Genomic DNA, 14,939 nt, shown 5'->3' on the forward strand with positions numbered 1-14,939 from the left:
CCATTGCAGAACACTGACATTCCTGTCTTGCAGGAAATCACTCACAGAATGAGCAGAATGGCTAGTGGCATTGTCATGCTGGAGGGTCATGTCAGGATGAGCCTGCAGGAAGGGTACCACATGAGGGAGGAGGATGTCTTCCCTGTAATGCACCACATTGAGATTACCTGCAATGACAACAAGCTCAGTCCGATGATGCTGTGACACCGCCCCAGACCATGACGGACCCTCCACCTTCAAATCGATCCCGCTCCAGAGTACAGGTCTCGGTGTAACGCTCATTCCTTTGACGATAAACATGAATCCGACCATCACCCCATGTGAGACAAAACTGCAACTCGTCAGCAATTTTTTGTCAGTCCTGTCTGGTCCATCGACGGTGGGTTTGTGCCCATAGGCGACGTTGTTGCGGTGATGTCTGGTGAGGACCCGCTTTACAACAGGCCTACAAGCCATCAGTCCAGCCTCTCTCAGCCTATTGCGGACAGTCTGAGCGCTGATGCAGGGATTGTGCATTCCTGGTGTAACTCGGGCAGTTGTTGTTGCCATCCTGTACCTGTCCCGCAGGTGTGATGTTCGGATGTACCGACCCTGTGCAGGTGTTGTTACACGTGGTCTGCCACTGAGAGGACGATCAGCTGTCCGTCCTGTCTCCCTGTAGCTCTGTCTTAGGTGTCTCACAGTACAGACATTGCAATTTATTGCCCTGGCCACATATGCAGTCCTCATGCCACCTTGCAGCATGCGTAAGGCACGTTCACGCGGATGAGCATCTGTCTTTTGGTGTTTTTCAGAGTCAGTAGAAATGCCTCTTTAGTGTCCTAAGTTTTCATAACTGTGACCTTAATTGCCTACCGTCTGCAAGCTGTTAGTGTCTTAACGACCGTTCCACAGGAACATGTTCATTAATTGTTTATGGTTCATTGAACAAGCATGGGAAACAGTGTTTAAACCCTTTACAATTAAGATCTGCTGAGTTTATAACCATTTCAAGAGAGCATAGGCTTTTATTTACTACCACTATCTCCATTCCAAACGTGTATACATTTGAAATGTTTTCAGATTAAATGTGACCCTGGCATTAATTTAGTTTTATTTGAATCTGGAGGCAAGTTGAATTGAACCTGCAATAGAACTGTGATCAACCTGCTTATCTTTCTGTATTTTGTTAATGGTACAACCCTTACATTTTTTATACAGTAAACTTAGTCTATTACTTAGGTTTATGTCCTGTATAATTTCAAATGGCCTATTCACTCTTGTCAGTATGCACTGTTGAGATTGCTCTGAGGTACTGTATACATCCTGTTGAAATCGAACCCAAACACAACTATTGATTTATTTGGTCAGAGCCACAGTATGTAACTTGTGTCAATTGTAGTATCAAACTATGGATTCTGTTCTCTCACTGTATGCAGAAATGACTCTGAATTGTCGTGTAACTAGTATACACGTCCTGCATTGCTTTATTTAATTTGTTCTAAGCATTTTTATGGCCGAAATGAAGAAGTAGGATACTGTACGTCCTGCAATTCATATTATATTGTAAGGCCGCTATTCCATTGGTCGCTTAATGCAATGGAATCTACCGTAATGTAACATATCATAGTTTATTTTAATTTTAATTTAACCTTTATTTAACTAGGCAAGTCAGTTAAGAACAAATTCTTATTTACAATGATGGCCTACACCGGCCAAACCTAGACAACGCTGGCCCAATTGTGCGCCACCCTATGGGACTCCCAATCACGGCCGGTTGTGAAATTGATTGGTCCAAGGGTGAGCCTGGATTGTGAGCCTGGATTGGAACAAGGGTGTCTGTAGTGACGCCACAAGCGTGACGCCTCCATCTTAAATAAGCTTGCCCCTTTCAAAAAATGTAGAACTAAGAACAGATATAACCCTTGGTTCACTCCAGACCTGACTGACCTCGACCAGCACATAAACATCCTGTGGTGGACTGCACTAGCATCGAATAGTCCCTGTGATATGCAACTGTTCAGGGAAGTCAGGAACCAATACACGCAGTCAGTCAGGAATGCAAAGGCCAGCTTTTTCAAACAGAAATTTGCATCCTGTAGCTCTAACTCCAGAATAATTTGGGACACTGTAAAGTCCATGGAGAATAAGAGCACTTCCTCCCAGCTGCCCACTGCACCGAGGCTAGGAAACACTGTCACCACCGATAAATCCATGATAATCGAGAATTTCAACGAGAATTTCTCTACGGCTGGCCATGCTTTCCTCCTGGCTACCCCTACCCTGGCCAACAGCTCCGCATCCCCCGCAGCTACTTGCCCAAGCCTCACCAGCTTCTCCTCCACCCAAATCCAGATAGCAGATGTTCTGAAAGAGCTGCAAAACATGAACCCGTACAAATCAGCTGGGCTAGACAATCTGGACCCTCACTTTCTAAAATTATCCGCCGCCATTGTTGCAACCCCTATTACCAGTCTGTTCAACCTCTCTTTCATATCGCCAGAGATTCCTAAAGATTGGAAAGCTGCCGCAGTCATCCCCCTCTTCAAATGGGTGACACTCTAGACCCAAACTGTTACAGACCTATATCCATCCTACCCTAACTTTCTAAAGTCTTCGAAAGCCAAGTTAATAAACAGATCACCGACCATTTAGAATCCCACCGTACCTTCTCTGCTTTGCAATCCTGTTTCCGAGCCAGGTCATGGGGGCACCTCAGCCATGCTCAAGGTATTAAAACACATCATAACCGCCATCGATAAAAGACAGTACTGGCCAAGGCTTTCGACTCTGTCAATCACTGTATTATTATCGGCAGACTCTACAGCCTTGGTTCCTCAAATGACTGCCTCGAGTTCAGTGTGTCAAATCGGTGGGCCTGTTGTCCGGACCTCTGGCAGTCTCTATGGGGGTACCACTGGGTTCAATTCTCGGGCCGACTCTTTTCTCTGTATATATCAACAATGACAGTCTTGCTGCGGATCATTCCCTGATCCACCTCTACACAGACGACACCATTCTGTATACATCTGGCCCTTCTTTGGACACTGTGTTAACTAACCTCCAAACGAGCTTCAATGCCATACAACACTCTTTCCGTGGCCTCCAACTGCTCTTAAATGCAAGCTTTTCAACCGATCGCTGCCCGACAACACCTCTTTGGCCGCCTTTCCTTCCGGTTCTCTACTGCCATTGATTGGAACGAATTGCAAAAATCGCTGAAGTTGGAGACTTATATTTTCCTCACTAACTTTAACCATCAGCTATCTGAGCAGCTAACTGAACGCTGCAGCTGTACACAGCCCTTCTATAAATAGCCCACCCAATCTACCTACCTCATCCCCATATTATTTTTATTTACTTTTCTGCTCTTTTACACACCAGTATTTCTACTTGCACATCATCATCTGCACATCTATCACTCCAGTGTTAATTTGCTAAATTGTAATTACTTTGCTCACTATGGCCTGTTTATTGCCTTACCTCCTCACGCCATTTTCACACACTGCATATAGACTTCTTTATATTGTGTAATTGACTGTACATTTGTTTGTGTAACTCTGTGTTGTTGTTTGTGTTGCACTGCTTTGCTTGGCCAGGTCGCAGTTGTAAATGAGAACTTGTTCTCAACTGGCCTACCTGGTTAAATAAAGGTGAGAAAAAAAAGCACTGTGATGCAGTGCCTTAGACCGCTGCGCCACTCGGGAGCCCAGTAAATTTAGGTAAATGGAGGGTCACAAATTAAATTCGGGCAAAGCAATCGAGAAATAGGATACTGTACGTCATATAATTTGTGTTAAATTATACAAGTGCTATTGCTTTGGTAACCTAATGTAATGTAACCTAACGTAACATATCCTACTAAAGCAGTCAAACATAATATATCATACTAAATGGGTCAAATCATACTGATGCAATCAAGAGGTTGGATAATATACGTCCGAAAGTTCGTCTTATATTCTAAGACCGTTATTCCGTCGGCAGCCTAATGTAATGTAAGCTAACATACACTTAGAAAAAAGTGTTATATCTAGAACCAAAAAGGGTTCTTCAGCTGTCCCCATAGGATAATTCTTTGAAGAATTCTTGATGGTTCCAAGTAGAACCCTTTTGGTTTTATGTAGAACTTTTAGGGTCCTACATGGAATCTAAAATGGTTCTACCTGGAACCAACAAACATTTTACCTGGAACCAAAAAGGCTGGAACCATATAACCTACCTACCGGCTCCCTAAAAAGTCCGGTAAACAATAGTTTTCTGTGGATATCTTATCTAAAATTTAGAGCAGCTGAAGACAAACAGCACATAAAACCGATAGAGTAAGTTTATTGTAATTTTATTCAACATTCTGGCTTGTAAAGGAACATTTACACAATTTTTCAGGGATTCGTTTCAGGCTGTATTTACCAAATAATTGTCTATTACAGCCTAATTAATCAAGCTGTAAACCACTCCTTTTTGGGGGTTATAGGTCAAACCTTTTGAGAACCACTTTTAGACAAACATCCATCATTCCAATTGGAACAATGTCACAAGGTGGCAGCATTGGACCATAAAACATTAGGCTATCTCCAATTAAAACTTAAGGCACAACATCTGGTCAACTGTTCGAGAAAATACAATTATAGCCCATGTCAAGTAAAATACTTGCCTAATTATTAATTATAGATCTATGTATTTGTTTTTGTGAAATAAATGACTAATTTGCCCTCAAGAAATACAAAACTGAGGCAGAGAGGTGAGGAAGAACTATTCTCTGTCAAGATGGTAAAATATTGACTTTACAAACATCTTAGTACATAAGCTCTTTAACATTGTTTTGTTCAAGTTCAAGGTTTTATTGTCACATGCACAGTGAAATGCTTAGCTTGCATTATCAACAGTGCAGTCAGTAATCAATATAAAAATAGTATAACTAATAAAAAAAATGAATATATACAGTACCAGTCAAAAGTTTGGACACACCTACTCATTCCAGGGTTTTTCTTTATTTGGACAATTTTCTACTTTGTAGAATAATAGTGAAGACATCAAAACTATGAAATAACACATATGGAATCATGTAGTAATTAAAAAAGTGTTAAACAAATCAAAATATATTTTATATTTGAGATTCTTCAAAGTATCCATCCTTTGCCTTGATGACAGCTTTGCACACTCTTGGCATTCTCTCAACCAGCTTCATGAGGTAGTGACCTGGAATGAATTTCAATTAACAGGTGTTCCTTGTTAAAAGTTCATTTGTGGAATTTCTTTCCTTATTAATGTGTTTTAGCCAATCAGTTGTGTTGTGACAAATAGGGCTGGCATACAGAAGATAGACCTATTTGTGAAAAGATAAAGTCCATATTATGGCAAGAACAGCTCAAATAAGCAAAGAGGAATGACAGTCCGTTACTTTAAGACATGAAGGTCAGTCAATTCAGAAAATTTCAAGAACAAGAAAGTTTCTTCAAGTGCTATGATGAAACCGCCGTGTCTTTGTGAGATGCAGCGTAGCTGAACAGATTATCTCTGCATGTGTGGTTCCCACTGTGAAGCATGGAGGAGGAGGTGTGATGGTGTGGGGATTTATTTATAATTCAAGGCACACTTAACCAGCATGGCTACCACAGCATTCTGCAGCGATACGCCATCCATCTGGTTTGCACTTAGTGGGACTATCATTTGTCTTTCAACAGGACAATGATCCAACACACCACCAGGCTGTGTAAGGGCTATTTGACCAAGGGGAGTGATGGAGTGCTGAATCAGATGATCTGGCGTTAACAATCACCCGACCTTAACCCAATTGAGATGGTTTGGGATGAGTTGGACTGCAGAATGGAGGAAAAGCAGCCAACAAGTACTTAGCATATGTGGGAACTCCTTCAAGACTGTTGGAAAAACATTCCAGGTGAAGCTGGTTGAGAGAATGCCAAAAGTGTGCAAAGCTGTCATCAAGGCAAAGGGTGGCTACTTTGAAGAATCTAAAATCTAAAATGATTTGTTTAACTTTTTTTGGTTACTACATGCTTCCATACAGTATGTGTTATCTCATAGTTTTGATGTCTTCACTACTATTCTACAATGTAGAAAATAGTACAAATAAAGAAAAACCCTTGAATAATTTTGTGTTTCCAAACTTTTGACTGGTACTGTATATATAATAAAGAAAACACGAGAACAAGAAATAAGATATGAAGCTCAATACCAAATGTACAATGTGCATGGATACTGGAGTTTTTGATTTCAGTATTTTTTATTTCACCTTTATTTAACCAGATAGGCTAGTTGAGAACAAGTTCTCATTGACAAATGGGGCTTTGGTGACAAAACTGATGGCACTGTGATAGACTGCATCCCATTTGAGAGTGTTGGAGGCTATTTTGTAAATGACATCACCGTCAAGGATCGGTAGGATGGTCTGTTTTACGAGGGTATGTTTGGCAGCATGAGTGAAGGATGCTTTTGTTGAGAAATAGGAAGCCGATTCTAGATTTAATTTTGGATTGGAGATGCTTAATGTGAGTCTTTTTTTAATATGAGTCACAAAGTCACATTAAAAACTCATAATAATAAAAATGGTAAACAGTATGGCAGCAGCATAACCGATGGATGGCTGTGTATGTGGTGGTGAGTGTGTCCATGTAAGTGTGTGAGTGAGTGTGTGTGCAAGACTGACAGCGTAGGTACCATGAGCGGATATGTGAACAGGCCTTGAAAGTGACTGGTAGCAACAATATATATATATACTTTTGGTACTATACTTGTGATAATATCTACATGTAACCACAAACAATATAGTGACCAGTAGCAGGATAAAATACAGTGCCCTGCGAAAGTATTTGGCCCCCTTGAACTTTGCGACCTTTTGCCACATTTCAGGCTTCAAACAAAGATATAAAACTGTATTTTTTGTGAAGAATTAACAACAAGTGGGACACAATCATGAAGTGGAACGACATTTATTGAATATTTAAAACCTTTTTAACAAATCAAAAACTGAAAAATTGGGCGTGCAAAATTATTCAGCCCCCTTAAGTTAATACTTTGTAGCGCCACCGTTTGCTGCGATTACAGCTGTAAGTCGCTTGGGGTATGTCTCTATCAGTTTTGCACATCGAGAGACTGAATTTTTTCCCATTCCTCCTTGCAAAACAGCTCGAGCTCAGTGAGGTTGGATGGAGAGCATTTGTGAACAGCAGTTTTCAGTTCTTTCCACAGATTCTCGATTCAGGTCTGGACTTTGACTTTGCCATTCTAACACCTGGATATGTTTATTTTTGAACCATTCCATTGTAGATTTTGCTTTATGTTTTGGATCATTGTCTTGTTGGAAGACAAATCTCCGTCCCAGTCTCAGGTCTTTTGCAGACTCCATCAGGTTTTCTTCCAGAATGGTCCTGTATTTGGCTCCATCCATCTTCCCATAAATTTTAACCATCTTCCCTGTCCCTGCTGAAGAAAAGCAGGCCCAAACCATGATGCTGCCACCACCATGTTTGACAGTGGGGATGGTGTGTTCAGGGTGATGAGCTGTGTTACTTTTACGCCAAACATAACGTTTTGCATTGTTGACAAAAAGTTCAATTTTGGTTTCATCTGACCAGAGCACCTTCTTCCACATGTTTGGTGTGTCTCCCAGGTGGCTTGTGGCAAACTTTAAACGACACTTTTTATGAATATCTTTAAGAAATGGCTTTCTTCTTGCCACTCTTCCATAAAGGCCAGATTTGTGCAATATACGACTGATTGTTGTCCTATGGACAGAGTCTCCCACCTCAGCTGTAGATCTCTGCAGTTCATCCAGAGTGATCATGGGCCTCTTGGCTGCATCTCTGATCAGTCTTCTCCTTGTATGAGCTGAAAGTTTAGAGGGACGGCCAGGTCTTGGTAGATTTGCAGTGGTCTGATACTCCTTCCATTTCAATATTATCGCTTGCACAGTGCTCCTTGGGATGTTTATTTTGAAAAGAAGGTCGACGACATCCGATCCTCGTTTGCTAAGTCAAACGACACCGCTGGTTCTGCTCACACTGCCCTACCCTGTGCTCTGACCTCTTTCTCCCCTCTCTCTCCAGATGAAATCTCGCGTCTTGTGACGGCCGGCCACCCAACAACCTGCCCGCTCGACCCTATCCCCTCCTCTCTTCTCCAGACCATTTCCGGAGACCTTCTCCCTTACCTCACCTCGCTCATCAACTTATCCCTGACCGCTGGCTACGTCCCTTCCGTCTTCAAGAGAGCGAGAGTTCACCCCTTCTGAAAAAACCTACACTCGATCCCTCCGATGTCAACAACTACAGACCAGTATCCCTTCTTTCTTTTCTCTCCAAAACTCTTGAACGTGCCGTCCTTGGTCAGCTCTCCCGCTATCTCTCTCAGAATGACCTTCTTGATCCAAATCAGTCAGGTTTCAAGACTAGTCATTCAACTGAGACTGCTCTTCTCTGTAACACGGAGGCGCTCCGCACCGCTAAAGCTAACTCTCTCTCCTCTGCTCTCATCCTTCTAGACCTATCGGCTGCCTTCGATACTGTGAACCATCAGATCCTCCTCTCCACCCTCTCCGAGTTGGGCATCTCCGGTGCGGCCCACGCTTGGATTGCGTCCTACCTGACAGGTCGCTCCTACCAGGTGGCGTGGCGAGAATCTGTCTCCTCACCACGCGCTCTCACCACTGGTGTCCCCAGGGCTCTGTTCTAGGCCCTCTCCTATTCTCGCTATACACCAAGTCACTTGGCTCTGTCATAACCTCACATGGTCTCTCCTATCATTGCTATGCAGACGACACACAATTAATCTTCTCCTTTCCCCCTTCTGATGACCAGGTGGCGAATCGCATCTCTGCATGTCTGGCAGACATATCAGTGTGGATGACGGATCACCACCTCAAGCTGAACTTCGGCAAGACGGAGCTGCTCTTCCTCCCGGGGAAGGACTGCCCGTTCCATGATCTCGCCATCACGGTTGACAACTCCATTGTGTCCTCCTCCCAGAGCGCTAAGAACCTTGGCGTGATCCTGGACAACACCCTGTCGTTCTCAACTAACATCAAGGCGGTGGCCCGTTCCTGTAGGTTCATGCTCTACAACATCCGCAGAGTACGACCCTGCCTCACACAGGAAGCGGCGCAGGTCCTAATCCAGGCACTTGTCATCTCCCGTCTGGATTACTGCAACTCGCTGTTGGCTGGGCTCCCTGCCTGTGCCATTAAACCCCTACAACTCATCCAGAACGCCGCAGCCCGTCTAGTGTTCAACCTTCCCAAGTTCTCTCACGTCACCCCGCTCCTCCGCTCTCTCCACTGGCTTCCAGTTGAAGCTCGCATCCGCTACAAGACCATGGTGCTTGCCTACGGAGCTGTGAGGGGAACGGCACCTCAGTACCTCCAGGCTCTGATCAGGCCCTACACCCAAATAAGGGCATTGCGTTCATCCACCTCTGGCCTGCTCGCCTCCCTACCACTGAGGAAGTACAGTTCCCGCTCAGCCCAGTCAAAACTGTTCGCTGCTCTGGCTCCCCAATGGTGGAACAAACTCCCTCACGACGCCAGGACAGCGGAGTCAATCACCACCTTCCGGAGACACCTGAAACCCCACCTCTTTAAGGAATACCTAGGATATGATAAAGTAATCCTTCTCACCCCCCCCTCCCCCCCTTAAAATATTTAGATGCACTATTGTAAAGTGGTTGTTCCACTGGATGTCATAAGGTGAATGCACCAATTTGTAAGTCGCTCTGGATAAGAGCGTCTGCTAAATGACTTAAATGTAAATGTAAATGTTTAAAGCTTGGGAAATATTTTTGTATCCAAATCCGGCTTTAAACTTCTTCACAACAGTATCTTGGACCTGCCTGGTGTGTTCCTTGTTCTTCATGATGCTCTCTGCGCTTTTAACGGACCTCTGAGACTATCACAGTGCAGGTGCATTTATACGGAGACTTGATTACACACAGGTGGATTGTATTTATCATCATTAGTCATTTAGGTCAACATTGGATCATTCAGAGATCAACACTGAACTTCTGGAGAGAGTTTGCTGCACTGAAAGTAAAGGGGCTGAATAGTTTTGCACGCCCAATTTTTCAGTTTTTGATTTGTTATAAAAGTTTGAAATATCCAATAAATGTCGTTCCACTTCATGATTGCGTCCCACTTGTTGTTGATTCTTCACAAAAAAATACAGTTTTATATCTTTATGTTTGAAGCCTGAAATGTGGCAAAAGGTCGCAAAGTTCAAGGGGGCCGAATACTTTCGCAAGGCACTGTAGATAGGTTCTAATAGTAATGCCAATCAATAATCAAATAGCAGCAGAATAGTGGTGGTAATACCTCTAATCAATAACCATTTTAGCAGCAGCGTAGGTGTGAGGGGAAGCAGTAATTGTTAGCCATTTAACAGTCTTATGGCCAGGGGATAGATGCTGCTTAGGAGTCTATTGGTCTGAGTCTTGATGCGCGGGTACCATCTGCCAGACCTGAGCATAGAGAACAAACAGTCCATGTCTGCAGTGGCTGGACTCTATGGCAATTTTTCGGAACCTTTCTCAGACACTGTACATGTACTTCCTGGCATGTACTTCCTGGATGGCAGGGAGTGATGCGCAGGGCTGTATGCACCACCCTCTGTAGGGCCTTCTGGTCAAGGGTGGCGCAGTTTCCATACCAGACCAGACGGTGATACTACCAGTCAGGAGGATGCTCTCAATGGAGCATCTGTAAAAGTTCCCAAGGATCTAAGGGGCCATGCCAAGTCCTTGCAGCCGTCTGAGGGAGAAGAGTTGCACTTTATGTCTCAGACAAATACAGAATATTGCTATTGCTGCACAACTTGACCTCGTTTTAGGTTGTGGATCTGACTAAAGCTATGAATATTAACTAAGCAAACCAAATGAAAGTTGAGGTTATGCATTGATTTGCTTTCCAGTGTTGCAACATTATTTGAATCAGGGTTGGTTCTGTCCATGTTGTCAAAACAATGGGCTTTAATATGCTGCTGGACTGGGGAGCCTATGTAGGCCTATTATAGGTTATATTTACACATTTAACCTGACTCTACAATACATTATTTATTTAAGCTACATAAGTCGATTTGTAGCCTACACTGAATATTGAACATTTTTTAATTGTTCGCTAATAGTGCAATATTGAAGCCATACTTGTCATTCTGGGTACTGTCCATGGTGTTGATTTTTGGAAGCACTTAGGCCTACTTGGCTACAATTTCATGCATCTTGGATGCTTGATAACCCAATTCTGCTATGTCTACACACCCACATTCACCATATACCATCGAATACCATCGCTGTAGCATATGTCATAGATTATGTTGGCCAACGGAAAACCAATTGTCGTGCGCAATTATGTGGCAATTGTATGGTGAGGGAATTTTGAAAGCTCGCGCTTTAATGTTTAACGTATATTAATCATTTGTATTTTTATTTTACCTTTATTTAACTGAATAAGATCCACTGGTGACGTCGACGACAAAAGACCCCACTGCCGTATTTTGACTGCAAGACTACGTTTCACATTCCAGACCCGTTTTCATTTGCTCCCGCCTATACCAACGCTTACACGCTCCTTTGGGAACAGCACCGCTGGCATTTGCAATGAGCGAGCGGGCTTGAGTGTGTGACAGGCTCCAGTAGTTCGCTCGGTCTCCGGTACATGGTTGTGGATTAGCTATATGCTAATATCGATACGAGAGAGGAGCAGCAGCCTGGTGCTGCAAGCCGACAGTGGAGGCTACCCGAGTCTGAGCAGGCTCCTCAACAGCCATGGCTGAAGGTGGTGAAGGGGAAGATGAAATTCAGTTCTTGAGAACTGTAAGTAGCCTAATTTCCGTCCGCTATTTCGTGAGGCATCATGCCTCCTGTGTGCATTTCGAGCATCTTATCCCATGCATGTCGATGCCTATGCAATAGCCTACTGCTATTAGTCTTACAGATTATGATTTGTGCAGCCAGGTTATAGACTACATGTTGATTATGAAATATGGCTATAATATAGCCTATAGTTATAATTACGAGTAGACTGTCTCCTGAACGAGTTGGCTTTCTAACCACCGCGCTTTTTGGGTAGCCGTCCTTAACCTGGTCACTCGTAAAGCAGACCTGCCTCGCGATGACAGGACCTTTTTGTTTGGCGCATCCCTCACCTTGATTCCCTCCCAGATTGAACTTGTCCGGTTGTCTCAGTACGTATTGCTATTAATGAATACAATGGAATGTCTACCCGTGTAGGCCTACTACTCTATCCAGTTTACGCAACGATCTCTGTCTCACTTCCAGCCCACAACCCTCCTGCTTTGTTGTTGTTAATTGATAACTACGTGTTCCTTTTCCAGGCATATCAATGCTGTCTATAGTTAGAAAAAGTTCACCTTTGCATGCCTAGTTCTTATTCAAGGAAACGTTCCAACTCGCAAGATATTGGTGAACAACTTCTTAACCTCACATTCTGCATATGGTGTCTAATCCAGGCAGATTTATATGCAATAAACAAATAACACAAATTATCATGTTATAATGAAAATAGGTGAAGATGCATTGATGACTGATCCATAGGCTAAGATTGAACTGTTTTTGAGCATTTATTTGGAATACTTTTTTATCCTTCTGCCCTGTAGATTTATCTACAAAATTGAGGCTATTCCAAAACCAAACTTGAACCAGAGTGACATTCCACCTCTTAAGAGAGGCTACTTACTTGGACATTAGCAGTGGGCTTACTACTACTTGGACATTAGCAGTGGGCTTACTACTACTTGGACATTAGCAGTGGGCTTACTAAGTCTTCCACGTTTGCATTACTTTGGAAGCCTCCTGTATTCCCAGAGATGCCAGTGGGGTTTAAAATGCATTGCTTTGGAAGCCTCCTGTATTCCCAGATATACCAGTGGGGTTTCAAATGCATTGATTTGGAAGCCTCCTGTATTCCCAGAGATGCCAGTGGGGGTTTCAAATGCATTTCTTTGGAAGCCTCCTGTATTCCCAGAGATGCCAGTGGGGTTTAAAATGAGACCCTGAAAAAGTTGATGATTTCAACTCCCCGCAGCTCCCTGTCCCTTGTTACCACTACATTCAGGGGTCATTACATCAGCATTCACACTGCCCCAAACAGTGCTGACATTTCAGCACCATTACTGCTTGGAGAGCTAGCACCTGTGTCAGCCAGCAGTCTGCAGTTGTGATCTACACAGTAAAAACAATGATCAAAAGTTCTGCTGTTTTGCTGTCTGTGCTAAAATGGTGTTTCTTAGTCAATCAAATTTGTCCTGGCTGGTCCCACCACAGTTGTCCTATTTGGAAAAGTTCAAATGTGACACTTTGAGTTGCAAAGGCACTGCTCCTTTAAGAGGCTTTGTAGCTTGTTGCATCTTTCCACACGGGGCAGCAGCAGCTGACTGGATGGCACGGGAATGGGGATGGGGTCTGCGCTAGTGTGTGGATGTGTGAATGCAAAGTGGGCTAGGCTGTGTGGTGCTGCTGCAGAAGCAGGCAGGCTGCTCAAGATGTGCCACAGCAGAGCAGAGTGCAGAAATTATTCATCAGGCCAAGTTGCAGCTGAGCTGAACCATTGAGTCGTCAATGACTCTCGTCTCTCTATCCTCATGCTGATGCCAACACACATTAGAGCGCACACATATGCACACACTAATACACACCCTTGTGCATGTACACATTAACATCCAATCAGAACCGCACACACACAGTCTCTGACTGATCTTGCCTTTGCGTGGATATTGTTTAGCTGTAAATAGGAAGAATGTTTTCCTCCTACATTCAAATAGGTGCACAAACTACCTTTTCTCTAGTAACAACTAAACAATTTCCCGTAAAAGAGAACAGAGAAATTAGCCCCTAGTGGCCTGCTGTCTAAAGCCAGCCCCGGGTTTTACACACCAGCCAAGCTTCTGGGAGAGCACGATGGTATCCTTTTGATTAGAGAGTATTTCTCTGTCATGGGTAATTTGATGCTACAGGAAGAGAAACAGCTCTTATTGTGCTCATGCTTAATGTTGGAGGGTGCTAGGGGGATAGGGGAGAGTGTAATAAGGCTCCATGTCACAATGTAGTACGGTTGTTTCTGTATTTGTAGATGTCCTGAGATGCACCAGCATAGTGGCCTCATAAGCAGGATGATGATTAAAAAAATATCAGCTTATTTGTATTTGTATGTATTATGGATCCCCATGGGATCCGGCAAAATTAAGGCAGTTATACAATTTTAAAAACATTACAATACATTCTTTACAGAATTCACAACACACTAAGCTTATATGGAATAACGGATCAGACTGTTAAGAACAGTTTTGCAAATTAACTATAGTACGTTGTGTCGCTTTTAATCAGTATCAGTGGACTGTGCTTGTGCTTGTTTGCACACGTTCGTGCCATGGTTCCACCTCTAACTTAACACCCAATGGGCTCTAACAGGGAGCTGATCTGTGGAGGGATGGAACAGTCTGCAGAGGGAAACAAGCCATTAGCTTTTTCTAATTGGGTTTGTTATTTCGCCCCAAGTTTGTTTGTCTGTTTGATTGTGCTGTGATTCTGACAGGAGGCCTCTGATTTGTACAGGCACCACGCTGCGTGGGGCATGATGCACACATCAGATCACTAAGGAATAGATAGGTGCTGGGGCCACAAACCCCTCCTCGGGAAGAGTCCCAGCTGGGAGAATATCACAGTCTCCGGCTCCATTAGCAGGTAGCGGGGTAGTGGAGGCAGCAGTGAAAAGGGCAGCGTATGAGTGTGACTAATGTGCTATGGCAGCGTTTGGGACTGTTACGTTTTATGTGGAGAGACTTTCTGACCTGGTGTACCAACCAGCTGTCAGCACATTCAGAGAGAAAAGCGTTTGTTAATGAACCAACACTGCTCCCCTCCTAACACAAAAACAACTCCAGGTAAGCTTGACTTGGCACCAGCTCCAAACAGACGCTGGCGTGGAACGTGTTATCCTGGCT

General features: G+C 43.6%; 1 protein-coding gene across 1 annotated transcript in view; it reads left to right on the forward strand.

The window, feature by feature from the left end:
- The first annotated feature begins 11,533 nt into the window (after window positions 1–11,533).
- LOC124001573 (ryanodine receptor 3-like) overlaps window positions 11,534–14,939 on the forward strand; it is a 170,997-nt gene continuing 167,591 nt past the window's right edge. Inside the window, 1 exon segment of the mRNA XM_046308480.1 lies at window positions 11,534–11,793. Coding sequence (XP_046164436.1) covers window positions 11,746–11,793 — 48 coding nt within the window. The 5' untranslated portion in view covers window positions 11,534–11,745.

This window comes from Oncorhynchus gorbuscha, linkage group LG17 (assembly GCF_021184085.1).
Source record: "Oncorhynchus gorbuscha isolate QuinsamMale2020 ecotype Even-year linkage group LG17, OgorEven_v1.0, whole genome shotgun sequence".
Classification (NCBI taxonomy): Eukaryota; Metazoa; Chordata; class Actinopteri; order Salmoniformes; family Salmonidae; genus Oncorhynchus; species Oncorhynchus gorbuscha.